This window comes from Accipiter gentilis, chromosome 11, assembly GCF_929443795.1.
Source record: "Accipiter gentilis chromosome 11, bAccGen1.1, whole genome shotgun sequence".
Classification (NCBI taxonomy): domain Eukaryota; kingdom Metazoa; phylum Chordata; class Aves; order Accipitriformes; family Accipitridae; genus Astur; species Astur gentilis.
Genome location: NC_064890.1, coordinates 292,980 through 309,545, shown reverse-complemented (window position 1 = coordinate 309,545; position 16,566 = coordinate 292,980). Strand labels below are relative to the sequence as shown.

Genomic DNA, 16,566 nt, shown 5'->3' with positions numbered 1-16,566 from the left:
GGTTACGTGGTTTGGGAACCAGGTGTGTGTATGTCTCTATTAGTGAGAGAGCTGGAGGAGTTGACTATCGGAAGGACCAGGGGTCCAGCCCAACTGCTGGAGAGACTGTAAGGTGTGGGGTTGAGGGAGACCCACTTGTCTGTGTGTGTTTCTCTGTGCCGGAGACAGAGTAAGACAAAGCAGGGATCCTGAGAGCCTCATCACAGTTACTGAAGGGACCCACAGTGTACATGTCTGTGTCTGCTTTGGTGCATGCAAGGGGATCTGTACCAGCAACTGTAGTGGGGCCATGGCCCTTGGGGGTCTGGCATGTCCAGGTGCCAGCAGCTGGGCAGACTGGACATCCAGAGCCAGCTACTGAGTAGATCAAGTGTCTAAGTCCAGCTACTGGAGCTACCTGCATTGTGCATATATGTATATCTCCCACCGATGGATCTTCATCCTTATCTGCCAGAGATGGGGACAGGATGCAGTCACCAGTGCTGTTTGTGTGCATGCTGGGTGCTGCCGTCTGTATTGCTGGCTGGGTGCATATGTATATATGTGTTGTATACATGTGTTTGTGCGTCTACTAAGAATATATTCTCAGCTTTGCAACTGGTTGGACCTGGGAGCATGGAGCTCTTCCCCAGCCTGGGGTCCCTCCCATAGGAGACAGTCCTCCATGAACTCCCCTGGCATGGCTCCTTTCCACAGGCTGCAGTCCTTCAGACACAGACTGCTCCAGCACGGGCTTTCCCATGGAGTCACAGCCATCTTCGGGGCATCCACCTGCTCTGGGATAGGGTCCTCCGCAGGCTGCAGGTGGGCATCTCCTCCACCACTCACCTCCATGGGCTGCAGGGGGACAGCCTGACATCTCACCATGGGCTGCAGAGGCATCCCCTCCTCTGGCGCACCTCCTCCCCCTCCTTCTTCACTGACCTTGGTATCTGCACAGGGGTTTCTCTCACATCCCACTCCTCTCTCCACTGCAGGTTTCCCTTCTTAAATACGTTCTCCCAGAGGTGCTACCACCATCGGTGACGGGCTTGGCCTTGGCCAGTGGCAGGTCTGAGTTCGAGCCAGGGGAGCTTCGAGGAGCTTCTCACAGGAGCCGGCCCTGCAGCCCCTCCCCCACTACTAAAACCCCACCACACAAACCCAAAACAAGCAGATGAATCAGAGTCAATCACCATCTTTACTTAGGAATAGCTGTCATTCACAAACCTGTATCTGTTAAAACACAGTAATAGTTTATTTTTGTAGCATAACTTACAAAAAAAAATCCAAACCCATAAACATTTTATAATAAAATAAAGACAAGCAATTTTAGATGCTGAAACAATGAACAGTGCTAAACAGTGCATGTACTTATCTTTTGTGGCCAGCATCATATAACAATGTAAGTAGTACTGCCTCAAATTCACTTTCTCCAGAGCATATTAAGTCAATGCACCAAGACTATGTATCACAAATGCTTCAGTTACTTATACTGTAGATAAACATTATTAAGACCATTAAAAAATTGTTTGTGTTAATGAAACATAGTGAGATACTAGTGTAACTGAGCCTTGAAAATTATCACCATTAATCCATTTAAGAGGGACAGTATGTAAAGGAGATGGAGTATTTCTATCATCTCTGTTAGACACCATTACTAAACATTCTTAAACTAAGACCTCAGAGTTACGTTCAAAATCTTGTTTATAGACAAAGAGGAAGTATACCTTACACATAGAATCATAGATAGAATGGTTTGGCCCCCTTTAAGTACTGAAAAGCCACTATAAGGTCTCCCCAGAGCCTTCTCCTCTCCAGGCTGAACAACCCCAACTCTCTCAGCCTGTCCTCACAGGGGAGGTGCTCCAGCCCTCTGATCATCTTCATGGCCCTCCTCTGGGCTCGCTCCAACAGGTCCATGGCTTTTTGATGTTGGGGGCCCCAGAGCTGAATGCAGTACTGCAGGGGGGTCTCACCAGAGTGGAGTAGAGGGACAGAATCACCTCCCTTGACCTGCTGGCCATGCTCCTTTTGATGCAGCCCAGGGTACGGTTGGCTTTCTGGGCTGCAAGTGCATGTTGCTGGCCCATATTCAGTATTTCATTCACCAACACCTCCAAGTCCTTCTCCACAGGGCTGCTCTCAATCCACTCATCGTCCAGCCTGTGTTTGTGCTTGGGATTGCCCCGATCCATGTGCAGGACCTTGCACTTGGCCTTGTTGAACTTCATGAGGTCTGCATGGACCCAACTCTCTAGCCTGTCAAGGTCCCTCTGGATGGTATCCCTTCCTTCTAGAGTACCACACTTAGTTTCTATGATTTTTCTGGTGTTACACTCATCTGACTGCTGCTCCTCTGGATATTAAAATCTGTGGTTCACTCTGATGTTTGTGGTGGAGAGGTGTCATGGCAAGTTGTCAGCATCTGGAGTCCTTCACTGGGAGGAATGTGCTGTTCTTGTTAATGGTTTCCTCATCCTCTCTTCTTTTGTTTTCCCTTTCTTCTCTTTCCTTCCACTTAGGCTCATGTATATATGTTTGCATATATTTTGTTTATATTTATACATAAATTTATACCTTTCTCTTTCATTTTACATTTACATTTGAATTTACTCTATATGGTGCCCTGTACATAGCTCTAAGCTATTTTTACTTTGTTACCCCTAAAACCGGTTTTGTCCAGCGCTGGGTCTGCATTTTTTAAACTAATCATTAGTTAGATATTTATAGCCTTGAGGTCTCCAGCACAAAGCCTGTGCCCCATCTCTTTTATCATTCCATTTCTGTTCTCCTCTATGCCAAATCCTGCGTCTCCACTTCTCAAGACCTCAGCTGTTTTACCAGGCCTGTATTTCTCTACTCTACATCATTGTGTTAGAGTTGTAAATATCTCATTTTACCTAGAATAACTGCTTGTTAATACTACTAAAACCGTGGTTGTACCACACAAGGATAAATAAGTAAAATAAATTAGCCATAGACACCTGATAATTAGAGAAACCGCTCTCACAGCTAAGCCAAGTGAACCAAAACTGCAGGCAGGTCATGAAAAATCCAGAGCAGGCCTGGCAAGCCTTAGTCCTGAGGCCTTGCGAACTCAGTGCAGAGCCTATGGCAATACCCAATGACTACAAGGACTACACAGTCACACTGGAAACAGGAATACGAGTGCATTTGAATGTATATGCTAACACATGATGGAGACAGCTGGGAGGCGAGGGAGATTGCGGTTCTTAGACTTCGTGGAATCTTCATGAACTTCATGAAGTTCAAAAAAGCCAAGGCAATGCCCCTGGATTGGGGCAATACAGACTAGGAGGTGACCGGATGGAGAACAGCCCTGTGGAGAAGGACCTGGGGGTACTGGTGGATGAAAAACTCAATATAAACCAGCAAGGTGTGCTCACAGCACAGAAAGCCAACCATATCCTGGGCCGCATCACAAGAAGCGTGGCCAGCAACTCAAGGGAGGCGATTCGGCCCCTCTTCTCTGCTCTGGTGAGACCCCACCTGGAGCACTGCATCCAGCTCTGGGGTCTTCAGTATAAGACAGACATGGACCTGTTGGAGCAGGTTGAGGGGGCCATGGACATGACCGCAGGGCTGGGACACCTCTCCCGTGAGGAAAAGCTGAGAGCCCAGAGAAGGCTCCAGGGACCTTACTGCAGCCTTTAGAAATTGATATATGGAAATTGATATATGAAGGGGGCTTATAAGAAAGACAGAGAAAGACTTTTTACATGGGCCTGTAGTGACAGGACAAGGGGCACCGGTTTTCAACTGAATGAGGGCAGGTTTAGATTGGCCATCTCTAGAAGTGCTCAAGCTCAGGTTGGACGGGGCTCTGAGCAACCTGATCTAGTGGAAGATGGCCCTGCCCGGGGCAAGGGGGTCGGACCAGGTGAGCGTTCAACCTCCCTCCCCACCCGAACCAGCCCTGGACTTAACATCGCGCAGTGGGGCACCCCGCGCACGCACAACACAAACACACCACCCCAGCCACCGTCTCGCCACACCCCTAACTGTGCTCCGAGAGCCTTGGCTGATTGGTTGCTTCCTTGTTAGTGGGCGTATCCCCAAGCCCTATTGGGGATTGGTGATTTTGTGCCATGTTGCAGGATAACCATGGCGTCGAGGCGGCTGCTTCGCCGCAATTAGCTGATGATCATGTCGATCATCCTGTCTCCGTAGCTGACCGGCTATGCTCCTGCTGGGAGGCGGGGCCGCGCTGGAGGCGGAAGCCGCTGAGGCGTGTTCCGGTGCTGAGGTGGCTGGGGGTGGGGTTGGGGTTGACGTTACAGCCGCGGAGCCGTCGCTGGGCTTCGTCGGGAGTGGGTTGTCGGCAGGTCAGTGTCTCCGCTCCGTCTGTCGGTGTTCTCTTCTCGCTGTGTGGGCTCGGCGCTGTCGTTCCGCTCTCGGCAGCGGTCCCGGACCGGGCTCCTTCCGCCGTGTAGCGCCGGGACACGCCTGCCAGCCCCGCTGGGAGCGGCCCCGCCGGCCTGCGGGGCCCAAGGAACCGGGGCGGGTCCGCAGCTTCTTGGGGTCCAGGGCGGTGAGGAACAGTGGGGTGGGCTGGGCCGGCGACGGCCCTCTCTCTCCCGGGCTCCGTGGTCCGGCGGGCTCCGTGGTCCGGCGGGCCCCGCCACGCCGGTGCCCACGCTGTGACCACGCTGCCTTTCGCCGGCGGTCTGACCGCGGTGCCCAGACGTAACCGGTAGCGGAGCCCGTCCTGGGAACGTTTCTGCCCTGTGAGGCCCGCCGGAGGCATTGAGGTCAACTAAGCTCTCGTCGGTAAATTTGCGGGGCTGGCGGGGCAGCCATGCGTTCCTGTAGCTGCATCGGCGCTGGCTTCCCCTTCCCTTCGTGGAAGGTTGTTGCTACCTCCTGAGGCCTGGGATTGCGGATGACAGCAGTGGTCAAGATGTGCTGTGCTCCTTTGATCCTTGTCTCTATCAGAGCATCTTTGCACAGCGTGAGAGGTTTGGTCCAGGGCTTGTGTACAGCAGCAGTGGCTTCAATGCCTGTTTGCCTTCAAAGAAGGGAAATGCAAAGAATTAAACTTAATTTATGTATAATAAACTTATAACAGAATAAATCAGGGGGAAGACACTGTCAAGTCTTTCTTCCCTGTGGCTGATACCTGGATGCATGGATTTATGCACTGCTTATTACTTTGAGGCAGACAGTGCTGTGACTAGTAATGGACTTAAGCTGTTCGGGTCAGTAAGGGAAGTATATTTCAGAGTAAAGGGGCCTCTTCGAGAACACCACTGGTAGTCCCAGTGTTCAAAGTAAAGTCTCATGAGCAACAGTTCATTAGTCATAGGAATGCTGAGCAAAACATTATTTTCAACTACAGCCAGAACACAAACTATACTGGCTTACATCATGAACACAGTGCAGGTCTTCTGTGTTCTGCTATTAATTACAAAATTGGAAATCCATACCAAAGTCAGTATGACCCTGGAAGAACAATAGTCTGTCTTGTCTCCAAGAGCTGTACTGTTTACTTTATTTGGGTGAGGCAGTGGAACAGTGAATAACCTCTGTCCTTTTGTGTTTGTTTACTTCTGTTTATGATGAAATTGGCCAGCATTGTATAATGCTTTCCTGCTCTAAGCTCAGAACTAAATACGAAGTGCAAGCACTAGGGTATTCCTGCCACAAGTTCTTGAGGCTAATTCATATGACAGCTACCACCTTGTGCGTGGACTGTTGGCTTTGGGACAGTATTTAAAGCTATGTTATGCTTGTTCCTGAAATTATTCTCAGGGAGGGTTCAAAGAATACTGAGCCAGGGTCTTTACAGTGGTGTCCAGTGACTGGATGAGAGGCAACGAGCACAAACTGAAACACAGGAGGTTGCCTTTGAACATCAGGAAATGCTTTTTTACTGTGTCTGTTACAAAGCACTGGCACAGGTTCCCCAGGGAGGTTGTGGAGCCTCCATCTTTGGAGATATTCAAAAGCTGTCTGGACACAATCCTGGGCAACTGGCTGTAGGTGGCCCTGTTTGAGCAGGGATGTTGGACCAGATGACCTCCAGAGGCTTCTTCTCACCTCACCCATTCTGTCATTTTGTGATAAGATCCTCCCTGACCCTTCTCTTTGTTGTCTTTCACTGAATTTGCTCCAGCAAGTTCCCACCTCTGTTCTGCGGAGCCCAGAACTGGACACAGTACTCCAGATGTAGCCTCACCAGTGCTGAGTAGAGAGGAAGGATCGCCTTCCTCCTGGTAATGTTCCTAATGCAGCCCAGGATGCTGTTGGCCTTTGCTATGAGGGTGCATTGATGGCTGTGGTCGGCTTGTTGCCCACCATGATTCCCGGGTCCTTTTCTGCAGAGCTGCTTCCAGATGGTCTGCCTCCAGCGTGTACTGGTGCATGGCATTATACTTCCCCAGGTGCAGGAGTTTGCATTTCCCTTTGTTGAACTTCATGAGGTTCCCATTGGCATCAGCCACTCCTAGTTTTCTGTCAGCTGCAAAGTTGCTGAGGGTACACTCTGCAGCGGTATCAGCCAGCTGCCTCTGCACTTCTGGGTGCATCCTGGCAGGCCCGGTAGACTTGTGTATGACCAGTTTGTGCTCCCTAGCCTGGTCCTTTTCCACATAAGGTAAGTCTTTTTTGCTCCAGACTTTCCATCAGTTGTCAGTGGACTGGGATTCCTGAAGCCTGGTCTTGCTGCTAACAACTGAGGGAAAGAAGACAGTGAGAACCTCAGTCTTTTCTGTGATCAGGGCCACATTTAGCAGTGGGCCTATGTGTTCCCTGGGCTTCCTTTTGCTGTTGTAGAATCACTTTTCATTCCCATTCACATTCCTTACCATGTTCAGCTCACCTGAGAATACAATTTAAAGTGAGTTCAAAAGACATGGACTTTTAAGGCTTGAGTTCAGGTTATTAAAGTCCATGCTTGTGCAAATAGGTGCAGACAGGCCTCAGTTCCTCTGTTTGCATTTTGAGGAGGCCAACTGTGAGCCAAACCCAGCAAGGCATGTTAGCTTGATCTCAGTATCAGGTTAATGTAGCCAGCCTGGACAAAGGCCAGGGAATTTTTTCTCAACATAGTCCATGTACATAGTCCATGTACACATGCTTGAAATTGTAATGCCTGTAGCATGCAGGTATGTGCTGAGCCCCATACATATTTCTGGTTACAATGGATGTCTGCAGATGCCTAGATTCTACTTTTTTTTTTTCCATATTTCTAATACCACTTCTAATAATTCATCTATTGGTTCTATCAGTCCTAAATCATGTTATCTTACATTACCTTTTGTCACATCTCAAGCATATGTTGTATATTTGTGACTTGAAGAAGCTGTGGCCTAATGCTCAATAGGAAGATCAGATCCATCCTCTTCAAATATTGGTGACTGTCAGAAAGAGGCATTTTTTGCATTTGAATGACTGTTTTCCAAAATGTGCTTTTACCACCGCCAAGACAGCAGGTTCTGTTCCTCCTTGGGGCATTGTGGGGGTGGTGGTTTACAAAACTATAAATACTTTATTATTCTTATAATGAACCAGGGATTCCAGGTCTTTAAATGAGTCTTTTATATTACCAGCTTGGTGAACAGTTGATGTTGACAGAAGGAATTTCTCTAGTAGGAACTGTAAAACTATATTATTCTGGAATTCCATGCCTCAGTCTCACCCAGGGCCAGCTGAGAAGTAAGCAAAGTACTAGCACTTTTTTCACTGGCTATTGTATTGATACAGAATGTGGACAGTCCTGGCTTTCTGACAGTATGCTTCCTGAGTAGTTTCATCCTCTGGAACTCTTTGCGAGAGACTGTCTGAGGCCCAGTTTCTTCTCATGTCTTTTTGCTTCACTAGCTGCTTCTCGAGCATTTTATTCTGTAGGCTGAAGAGACTAAGCCCATGCCATAGAGCATAAAAAACCAGGGCATGTCTCTGCAAGAGCAGCAAAAATCTGGTTTCCCGAACAGGGAAGAATTTTCACTTTTTATGCTTATTGCAAATGACTGACTGTAATAATCCTAAAGTGTACCATGTAGGATGAAGAATGGGCTTATTTCTTTACTGTTGGATAAATTATTTTCCTCTTTTTTTTTTTTTTTTCCTCTGTCAAGAGTCTTGGTTCATGCAACCTGTCGGTACCTAAGAGATAAAAAAGAATGACTGAAGGATCTGCATATGACTGCCCTGCCTTGGAAACCTCTTTACTACTGAATAAGCAGACCTATGAGTTACTGAGTGCATGAAAGAGGTTGGTGTTCACATGCCCTTTTCTGCTATTGATACTCTAATGTGCATTGTGACATTTTCTACTACTGCAAAATCAGGTGGTTAGAAGGTGTGACTGCTACAGAAAAATAATGCACTACTGTTCTCTCAATTGTCAATATTTCCACAATTACTAAGATAAAAGAGGTCAGGAATGAGTGGGTCATTGTAGCCAGCTTTAGAAGCCTACTTCTAGCTAAACAGAGACATCTTGTCAACAGTAAAAGATTCCATTTGATGGAGATAATTTTGGTAATGTAAACCTGATCTTATGGCTAATGTGAGTTTGCCTAGTTTCAGTTTGCACTATTGGTGTTTCTTTTAATTTGTAGAAATTATTTTGCCATTCTCTTAAGAGATATGTCAAGTGTCACATGTGACCCTTCTTCATAGAGTACTAGAATGATTTAGGTCTTAAGGGACCTTGGGAGTTCATTTGGCCAAATCCTCTGCTCTTAGCTTGGCTAACTTCAAAGTTAGATCAGGTTGGTATAATCCTACTCCTATTTTTATCATCTTCCCTGTGCATACTTATTTTTTCTGATTGAAATTTCTTACGCTGCAACTTGTGTCCACTGCATCGTGTCCATCTGCTGTGCACCTCATAAGAAGTGTCTGGCTCTGTCTTTAGCTACCTAATAGGCGATTATAGGGAAGACAGCAATTATATCTCCCTCCTTACCCGCTGTTCTCAAGGCTGAACATGCCCAGTATTCTTAGCCTTTCTGTATATCTTATAATCCAACGCCAAACCATCCTGGGGACTTTCCGCTCTACTTGCTTCAGTTTGTCCCTGTTATTTTTGTGTATCAGGGAGCTTGAAAGTGGACCCTGTACTTCAAATGTAGTCTTACAAGTGCTGAATAGAAAGGAATAATTGCTTCCCTCAACCTGCTGGCTGCAGTCTTACTAATACAACTCAGTATATACTGACCCTCTCTGCTGTGAGAGCACACGGCTGACCGATGTTGAGTTTATCCACCAGCATCCCTAGGTTGTCTTCTGCAACACAGTTTTACAGCCGTTTGGTCCCCAGCATATGTTTGTTCCATCCCAGGTGTATGACTCTGTATTTGCCTTTTCTGAACTTCATGATGTTTCTCTAGCATGTTGAGATCCCTCTGGCTGGCAGCTGTCTGTTTAGGCTTATCAAATGCTCATTACAATTTGGTGAACTTACTGAGGTGGATTGCATCCCATTGTTTGGGTTAATAATGGAGAACTTAATCAGCCACTCTCCCCAGAATGGCAAATTACGTATTGCTGGCTGGTACTGCTGCATTTTTTTGGTTCTTCACCTCCACTTGCTGGATCAGTTTGGCTCCTGAATTTCAAGGAAAGGAAAGGTATGCTAAGCAGCAGACAGGGAATATATGCTCTCTCCAGACTATTCCCCTATGTCGAGGTCCTGTCCTCTCACATATGTGACATGCAGAGGTCTCATCATCTCTCTAATGTGACACACTTGCATCTACTCAGCAAACGTCAGGGGTGAGTTCACCATTCCCACTACTTAGTAACAGAAAGCTGCTTTTATGTATTTACAGGACATGTTTGGACTGTAAAAAAGTGACTTCACTTGAGAATCACTTACTCTTCTTTTGAGTAAGCTGAACAGATCATGGTTCTGTAATGCCATTGTTAAGAAAGATTAAGAATTATCTATGAGTGTGACTTGAAATCTGGTATAAAAATGTATTTTTCGATCATACATGTAGAGCGGTAAACGTATCTTCATGTGTCTTAACCAGCACACCCTCTGCTTTTATGTTCAGAGAGTCTGGCTGCTTTTGTTAACATGATCATTTCTTTATTCCTGAGGTTTTACTTTTGCTTGTCTCTCTTGGCAGAGGAGATGTATTCCCTGTAAGCCTGGTCACCTCTATAACATTAAAGATCAGCATGAAGGGATGCTTATTCTTCTTAGCAATTTTGACTCTGTACTCTGACTTGTTCTTTTGTTTTAGGCTGAAGATGCTGAGCCGTTTGTCAGGTTTAGCAAGTACTGTTTTACAAGAGCTGTCAGGTGATGATGGAGATGCAGTTACTGAATCCTCTATTGCTGTAAGTACAGTGTTATTTAAAGACTTTCAGATCTTACTGAGTGCTAGTTTGGGGAATGTGAATCATTCAACTGCAGTGAGAACTGTTTCCTGCTTCTTTGCTGAGCACTAGACTGAGCTGTCATTCCACTCTGCTTCTCCTGTATTCCTAACCTCTTAAGTCAGCACTTTTGTGGGGCAGACCATAATCTCCTTAGTTTCCACATCTCAAGATGATCCTAGAAAACAAACTAGAATTAGGGTGAAGAAAGACGGTTATGAGTACTAATGATTCTGTGTAGCAGAAAGGGGAGCTCTGCATGATTGCGTGATAGTGGAAGGCTTGATCTGTATGTTGCCCTTTGGCACTTGAGATGGTGGATAGTGTGTGAGTGGTAGAGTGTTTCCAGTGCCACTCTTTTCAGATTTGCTCATGTTGTGTTCATCAAAGGTGCTCTCTTTTTGTGTATTGGCTCATGGGTATCTTGAGGTTTCCTCCTGGTATCACCTAATTGTGTATAATTCTATAGGCTGCATGAAATGCTTGCAAGTAACAGAGTGCAGCATTTAGGAGTATGAAGATATCATCTGGATGCTATGCTGCAGTCTGTTTAGACTTTTTTCCTCCAGAGCACTCATTTCACTGTTTCAGGTACAAGCTTTAGAGCCAAAAGCAGAAAGCATGGAGGAGGCACCTGAGGAGCTATTGGAGCGCCTAGCCCAAACAGAAAAACTAGTTGTTCAGCTGAAGGATTTGATCCGAGAAAAGGATGCTCTGCTCCAGCAAAAAGAAACTGTACTCAAGGTATCACTTCTTTCACTGAGGACCTGGGAGCAAGAGTAAAATGTTGCTTCAGCTTTCTGTGCAAGCCAGTCTCTAGTTTCTCTTGAACATCTGAGACACCTGTGCTACTAAATGCATCAATTCCAGAGAAGTATTGGAATCCAAAGAATGGACCCTAACCCAAGAGGCGTAGTATAGCATCTGTTCATTTTTTCTGAGGGGTAATTCCTCCTAGAGTAGATAAGTTACATCCAAGTTAGGTAGCATTTTGTCTTGGAGCTCCTCAAGGCCCCTGCAGATTCCTGGTGGCTCTAATAAATACTAACATCTTTTCTGTGAGGTTTTTCTTTCCCCAATTCAGAGCGTTTGAGACAGAGTAGGCTGTGCTGCAGTCACCCAGCAGTCCAGTGGTTTTATAGCACATAACCAAAGATACATATTGCTTACTTTGAAGTGTGACATGAAAGAAAGTGCAGTTACTTGAGATAGTGTTGAGGGACTGCATATAGTAGAGGAAGTCAGACTGACTTTGTACTAGGTGCTAGGAGAAGTCCCTTGCATGATCTCGCCCTTGAAGAGAAAGTACTAGAGCAGAAGGTAACTATTTTGTTGTGTATAGTGTTTCAGAGCAAATATGTTTCCTGGATGTGTTTTAATTAGCACTGTTACTGGGGAGGCAGGTTTGGACAAAGGACAGCAGACTGTCAAATTATGTAACTTTTCCAAGTGGTGCTTTCAGGGTGATAGCACTGGAATTTTAAGTGCTATCAATTTGTATCCTTCTTTTACAGGAAGAGCGAGAGGCTGCAGATGCTAAGCTGATGAAGCTTAAACTTCAGGCCAAAGCCAGATTGGCCTCTCTGAACAAACGCATTGAGGAGCTGACAGAGAAAGGATCACCATTGCCTGCACAGACCTTATCAGAAGAGCAAGCGTATACCAAGGTTGGGAGAACAGGGCTACTTAAAAGATGTTAGCCTCTACTGATAATCTGGTGCTACCCTACAATTTAGGTCCCAGTGAGCTAGCAGGTCCTATCTCTCTTGTTAGCAGGACATTTACAACATTAATAGTTTCAGCAAGGGTATCTATGCTGTAGGAAGCCAGTCTGTCCAGCTTCCTTGTACTGCAGATGCACTTGGAGTGTACAACTTGATCTCCTCAAGGGTATGAGCTGGTTTCACTTTGCATACCTTCAGTAATCTGTTGTAGCTAAGTTCTTTCCTGCAGAAATCACATATCTATCTGAATTGTAAGTTTCAAAATGTTATCTGTCATGTGAGTACAGTGAAGAAGAAGGAGGGTTGGCTGAAATACAAGAACAATGAGGTAAGGAAGTCATTAAAATTGAAAGGCAGTAACTTAAATGTAAATATATTTTTTTTTTTTTTTCCCCAGCCATGTAGCTTCCTGTGCCGCCACAAAGTTTTATGGTTAACAAGCCATAATTGTGTAAATCTATGTAAAAAATGAGGGGAAGGTGTCCTGTATGAAGACATTAAAGAAGCTATTAGCTACTATCTAGAAACTCCCATTGAGGCTGGTAACTTTTGAAAACTTAAAATTGTTCTGCTGATCGCATAGTTTTCTTTAAAAACTTAGTAATATTAGGCAAGGGAAATGTGATAGAAGTCCAAACAAATTGCAGGGCATCAGATGATGTTCATTAAAGCAGAGAAGGTAAGGGTTATTTGAAACATTGAAAAAAAAGATTAAAAGATTATAGGAAACATTAAAGGGTGAGTGTGAGCGCTATCAGATGAGACGTGACTACTAATGGAGTAAAGATTGGTTCCCTGACCTGTGCTTACTATTTTTGATTGATGGCATCATAAAATCATAGAAATGTGCTACTGTAATTCATTTTACGATACAATCTTGAGAATCTTTCTCAATGCAAGCGGCATTTGGTTTTCATACAGGAAGAATTGGATGATCTTGAAGATTGACACAATATAAAAATAAAGGAAAATTTAATAAGTGCAAGATCAAGCAGTTGTGGTATCCTGCCACTGTATACTGTGAGGCCATGAAAAAAAAATCCCCCAGCTGCAGAGAACAGTGAAGGCCCTGGAGGCTGTTTAGCTATGTCACTTTGCATTGCTGTCCTGCTGCTGAGGCTTTTTTTTTTTTTTTTAGCTCATTCATACATAGCATGTGTAGAGCTGTGTGCTGTTACATTAGTTTGTGTAGACTTGCTGTTGGGGACTAGTGAGTGTTCTTGCTTCAAAATTCAAATTTATCAGTTGAAGAAGGCAAAATGAGACAAAGCTTATCATCAGTTAATCAATGTGATGTAGATTTTTAAAAGAGGCCTACTCTTTTTTATGTAAGGCAAACAGTTATCCTTACAACTATTGTACCAAGAGTGGCAAGGCCTTGTGTGGAGTGTTGTCATGTTCTGTTCACCTGAAATTAGGAAAGATAAATTCAGAGCAGCAAAAGGGTTTCCATTCTCTGGTCATGCTAGTAGCTGCTTTTACTAGACACTCAAAATAGCTTGGCTGTTTAGTCAACCAAAGGCAGAGAGGAAACATAATTTCTGTCTACAGTTGTATGAGGAAGGTAAGCACCAAGAATGTGGGAGAATGGTTGAAGTGAAAGGACAGTACTGAGAGGTGAATGGATGGAAGTAAATTAGCCATTAAGAAAAATGGCCTTCTAATTAGAGGAATGAGGTCTTGATACAGTCTCCAGTGGAGATGGTGTGGACCAGAGCCTTATTAGTTTTGAGTTAGAACATCATTTAAGAGGTATGATGTTGGGGCAGTTACTTGCGATATTATGTATTTGACCCAGAAAGCACTTTTTAGATACTTTCTTGTAAGGTTAGACCTACTGAGAAGCTATAGATTCCTTTATTTACTTATGATTATTTCCCTAAGTAGATGCTGTCTTGAGTAATGGTGATGTTTCCTAGACAGATACCCTGTCATTTGAAGATGAGAAATTTAGGTTAGGGTTGCATGTTGTGTTGAGGTGCTGAGCATTAGTGTTTCCTTTTGGAAATCATGAGGGATAAATACAGCAAAGGTGTTGTTTTGTTTTGTTTTTTCTCTCCATGATGGGGTCCCCATGGGAAGGCTGTATTTTAAATATCTAATTGGTACTATTACTTCCTGGGCTTTTAACAGAGTGCCTCATTTTCAGCAGAATCAAAATATCAGCTTATGTCTTTTTATTAAGCAGTTGGTATATGTATACAGAACAATTGAGGCTCCTCTTAAACTTTTAAAGTGGGTAAACACAAATCATGTTCAGATGTAAGAGTTTATACATTTTGGAAAAACATGATATTTGAAAGCTTGGGCTCTGGGAACTTTGTGACTGTGCTACTGTCCTTAATTGTGGTACTCCATGTAGTGGCCAGTTTGCAAGGGCTTTATCAGAAGCTTTTCCAAATCCGACTGTAAATATCAGTCCTGAAAGCTAATCCCAAGTAAGCAAACTAATCCACCTATCTTTCCCCCCTAGCAACTGCTTTGCCCCAGCCTTATAAATTATGTATATCCCTGGCTTCTTAAAGCTTCCTGCACTTCTGTTGTTTCTTTGTTTTTCCTGTCCTACTTCTAAGCTTAAGTGCAATTAAAGCTTTCCTTGTCTGTGTAGTCAACCTGCTTCCAAAGACCTTGTCTGTAGGTGACATCTTTTGAGGAACAGTAGCTTCTTACTTATTACACTGACCTGTAAGTCCTTCTAAAAGCCTTCATAAATTTTTCAGAATGGGTTTAAAGGACATAGATACTCTGTAGACTCCATATGTTAATTGGTGATCTTTGATTCAATACCTGTAAAAAGGAAAAGGAAAGAGATACATTTTGTATATATTCAGTTAATCCCCAGCACTAAGTGCTTGAAGTGGTTGGGAGTGCTGAGGTGATAACAGTAGAGGGATTCTTTTCTTGCTTCTCAGTGACAGTGTTGATACACTGGACCTAGTATCTGACTCTGTGTTAAGTAGGTATACAGCTGTGGCATTAGAGAATTGCCTGCCATACAGACAGTCTTTGAGAGACAAAAAACGAGTGCAGGTGTAGTGTGACAGTATATCTGAGTAGACATAGCCTTAAGCACATTTTATGGGAAATGTTGTCTGAGTTTAAATTTCATGGTCATAAACAGAGTATTTTAGTGCCTCAGAGCAGAGTAGAACTGATGATTGTTTGCATGTTCCCTTTGCTTATTTCTAACAAGTTCATTGCTATAAATCCCTTTAGTCTAAAGAGATTTCCATGAGCATTTTCTGTGGTCTAGAATGTTTAATGTCTGCCCCTTTGTCATGTGGAGAATATTCTTCTATTGCTAATTAAAAAATGTTTCATTTCTGGTATTAGAGAAATCTGTGAAATTAAAAAGCTTCACAAATCAAGGTGGTCATATCATAGATTATGTGTTATGTTGTATTTAATAATATGATTTACCTTAGTTTATATGGTAAGCATTCCAAAGTGATTTGACACTTCCCAATTAAAGACATCTTGTGCATATCTACAAAGAAATAGGGAAAATAGTTACTTAACATAGGACAACTTCATTTAAAGAAACAAAGAAAATGTAAAGTTAAGAAATTAAGAAATGTAGTAGAAATAAGCATCTGGTTAGGAGTCAAGGGTGCAGTAGCATTCTAATTTATTTTTAATTGACCAGTAATACTGATCAGTTTACTTTCTTCTGTTTCTTTTCTTCTCACTTCTTTCCTCTTGCAATGTCAGAATAACCAAAATACATGTGAAGGGCATAGAGATGAAGCCGAAGCACTGAAAAAGCAGCTCAGGGAGCGAGAGGAGACTGTTCAGGATCTGAAGGAACAGCTGGCTCTAGCCAAAGTGAATCTGAAAGATGCTGAAATCAAGTATGCAACACAGGTACAGAAAAATGTTTCTATTCATCAGTTTGTGTATGTGTCTGTGTTTCTCACCCCACCACTTACACTAGCATGATAGAATAGTTCAGCTGGAAGGGACCTACTGATCATCTAGTCCAACTGCCTGACCACTTCAGGGCTGACCAAAGCTCAAAGCATAATTAAGGGCATTGTCCAAATGCCTCTTAAACACTGACAGGCTTGGGGCATTGACCACCTCTCTAGGAAGCCTGTTCCAGTGTGTGACTACCTTATTGTTAAAGATATATTTCCCAGTGTTAAGTCTGAACCTCCCCTGATGCAGCCTTGAACCATTCCCATGCATCTTGTCTCTGGATAATTTGAGACAGTTGTTCCTGATGACATGCTGCTGCTAGGGAATATGGGTAAATCCTGCAGCCTGACAGAGGCAAGGTTGCCAGAGCTCCATGCCCTCCAGTTCAGCCAGTAGCGTGGCTGAGGATGTGTTCCCAGCATGCATGCATGTACAACTCCTACATACCTGTATAGATGGCCAGCCACATAGATAACACAGACAGAAGCACCTAGCACTCCCATGAACGCAAACAGCGCCAACAGCCTCATGCTGTTCCCTTCTATGGCAGCTCGGATTAGAGAATAGTAAAAATATATACAAATGT

General features: G+C 44.1%; 1 protein-coding gene across 3 annotated transcripts in view; it reads left to right on the top strand.

Moving 5' to 3' along the window:
- The first annotated feature begins 4,219 nt into the window (after window positions 1–4,219).
- GOLGB1 (golgin B1) overlaps window positions 4,220–16,566 on the top strand; it is a 51,610-nt gene continuing 39,263 nt past the window's right edge. For 2 of the 3 annotated variants that reach the window (XM_049814264.1, XM_049814262.1), the window contains exons 1-6: window positions 4,220–4,328; window positions 8,082–8,218; window positions 10,203–10,299; window positions 10,930–11,082; window positions 11,853–12,005; window positions 15,774–15,926. In XM_049814264.1, coding sequence (XP_049670221.1) covers window positions 10,210–10,299; window positions 10,930–11,082; window positions 11,853–12,005; window positions 15,774–15,926 — 549 coding nt within the window. In that variant the 5' untranslated portion in view covers window positions 4,220–4,328; window positions 8,082–8,218; window positions 10,203–10,209. The remainder of the gene's footprint in view (window positions 4,329–8,081; window positions 8,219–10,202; window positions 10,300–10,929; window positions 11,083–11,852; window positions 12,006–15,773; window positions 15,927–16,566) is intronic. The other variant, XM_049814265.1, reaches the window with a different exon arrangement.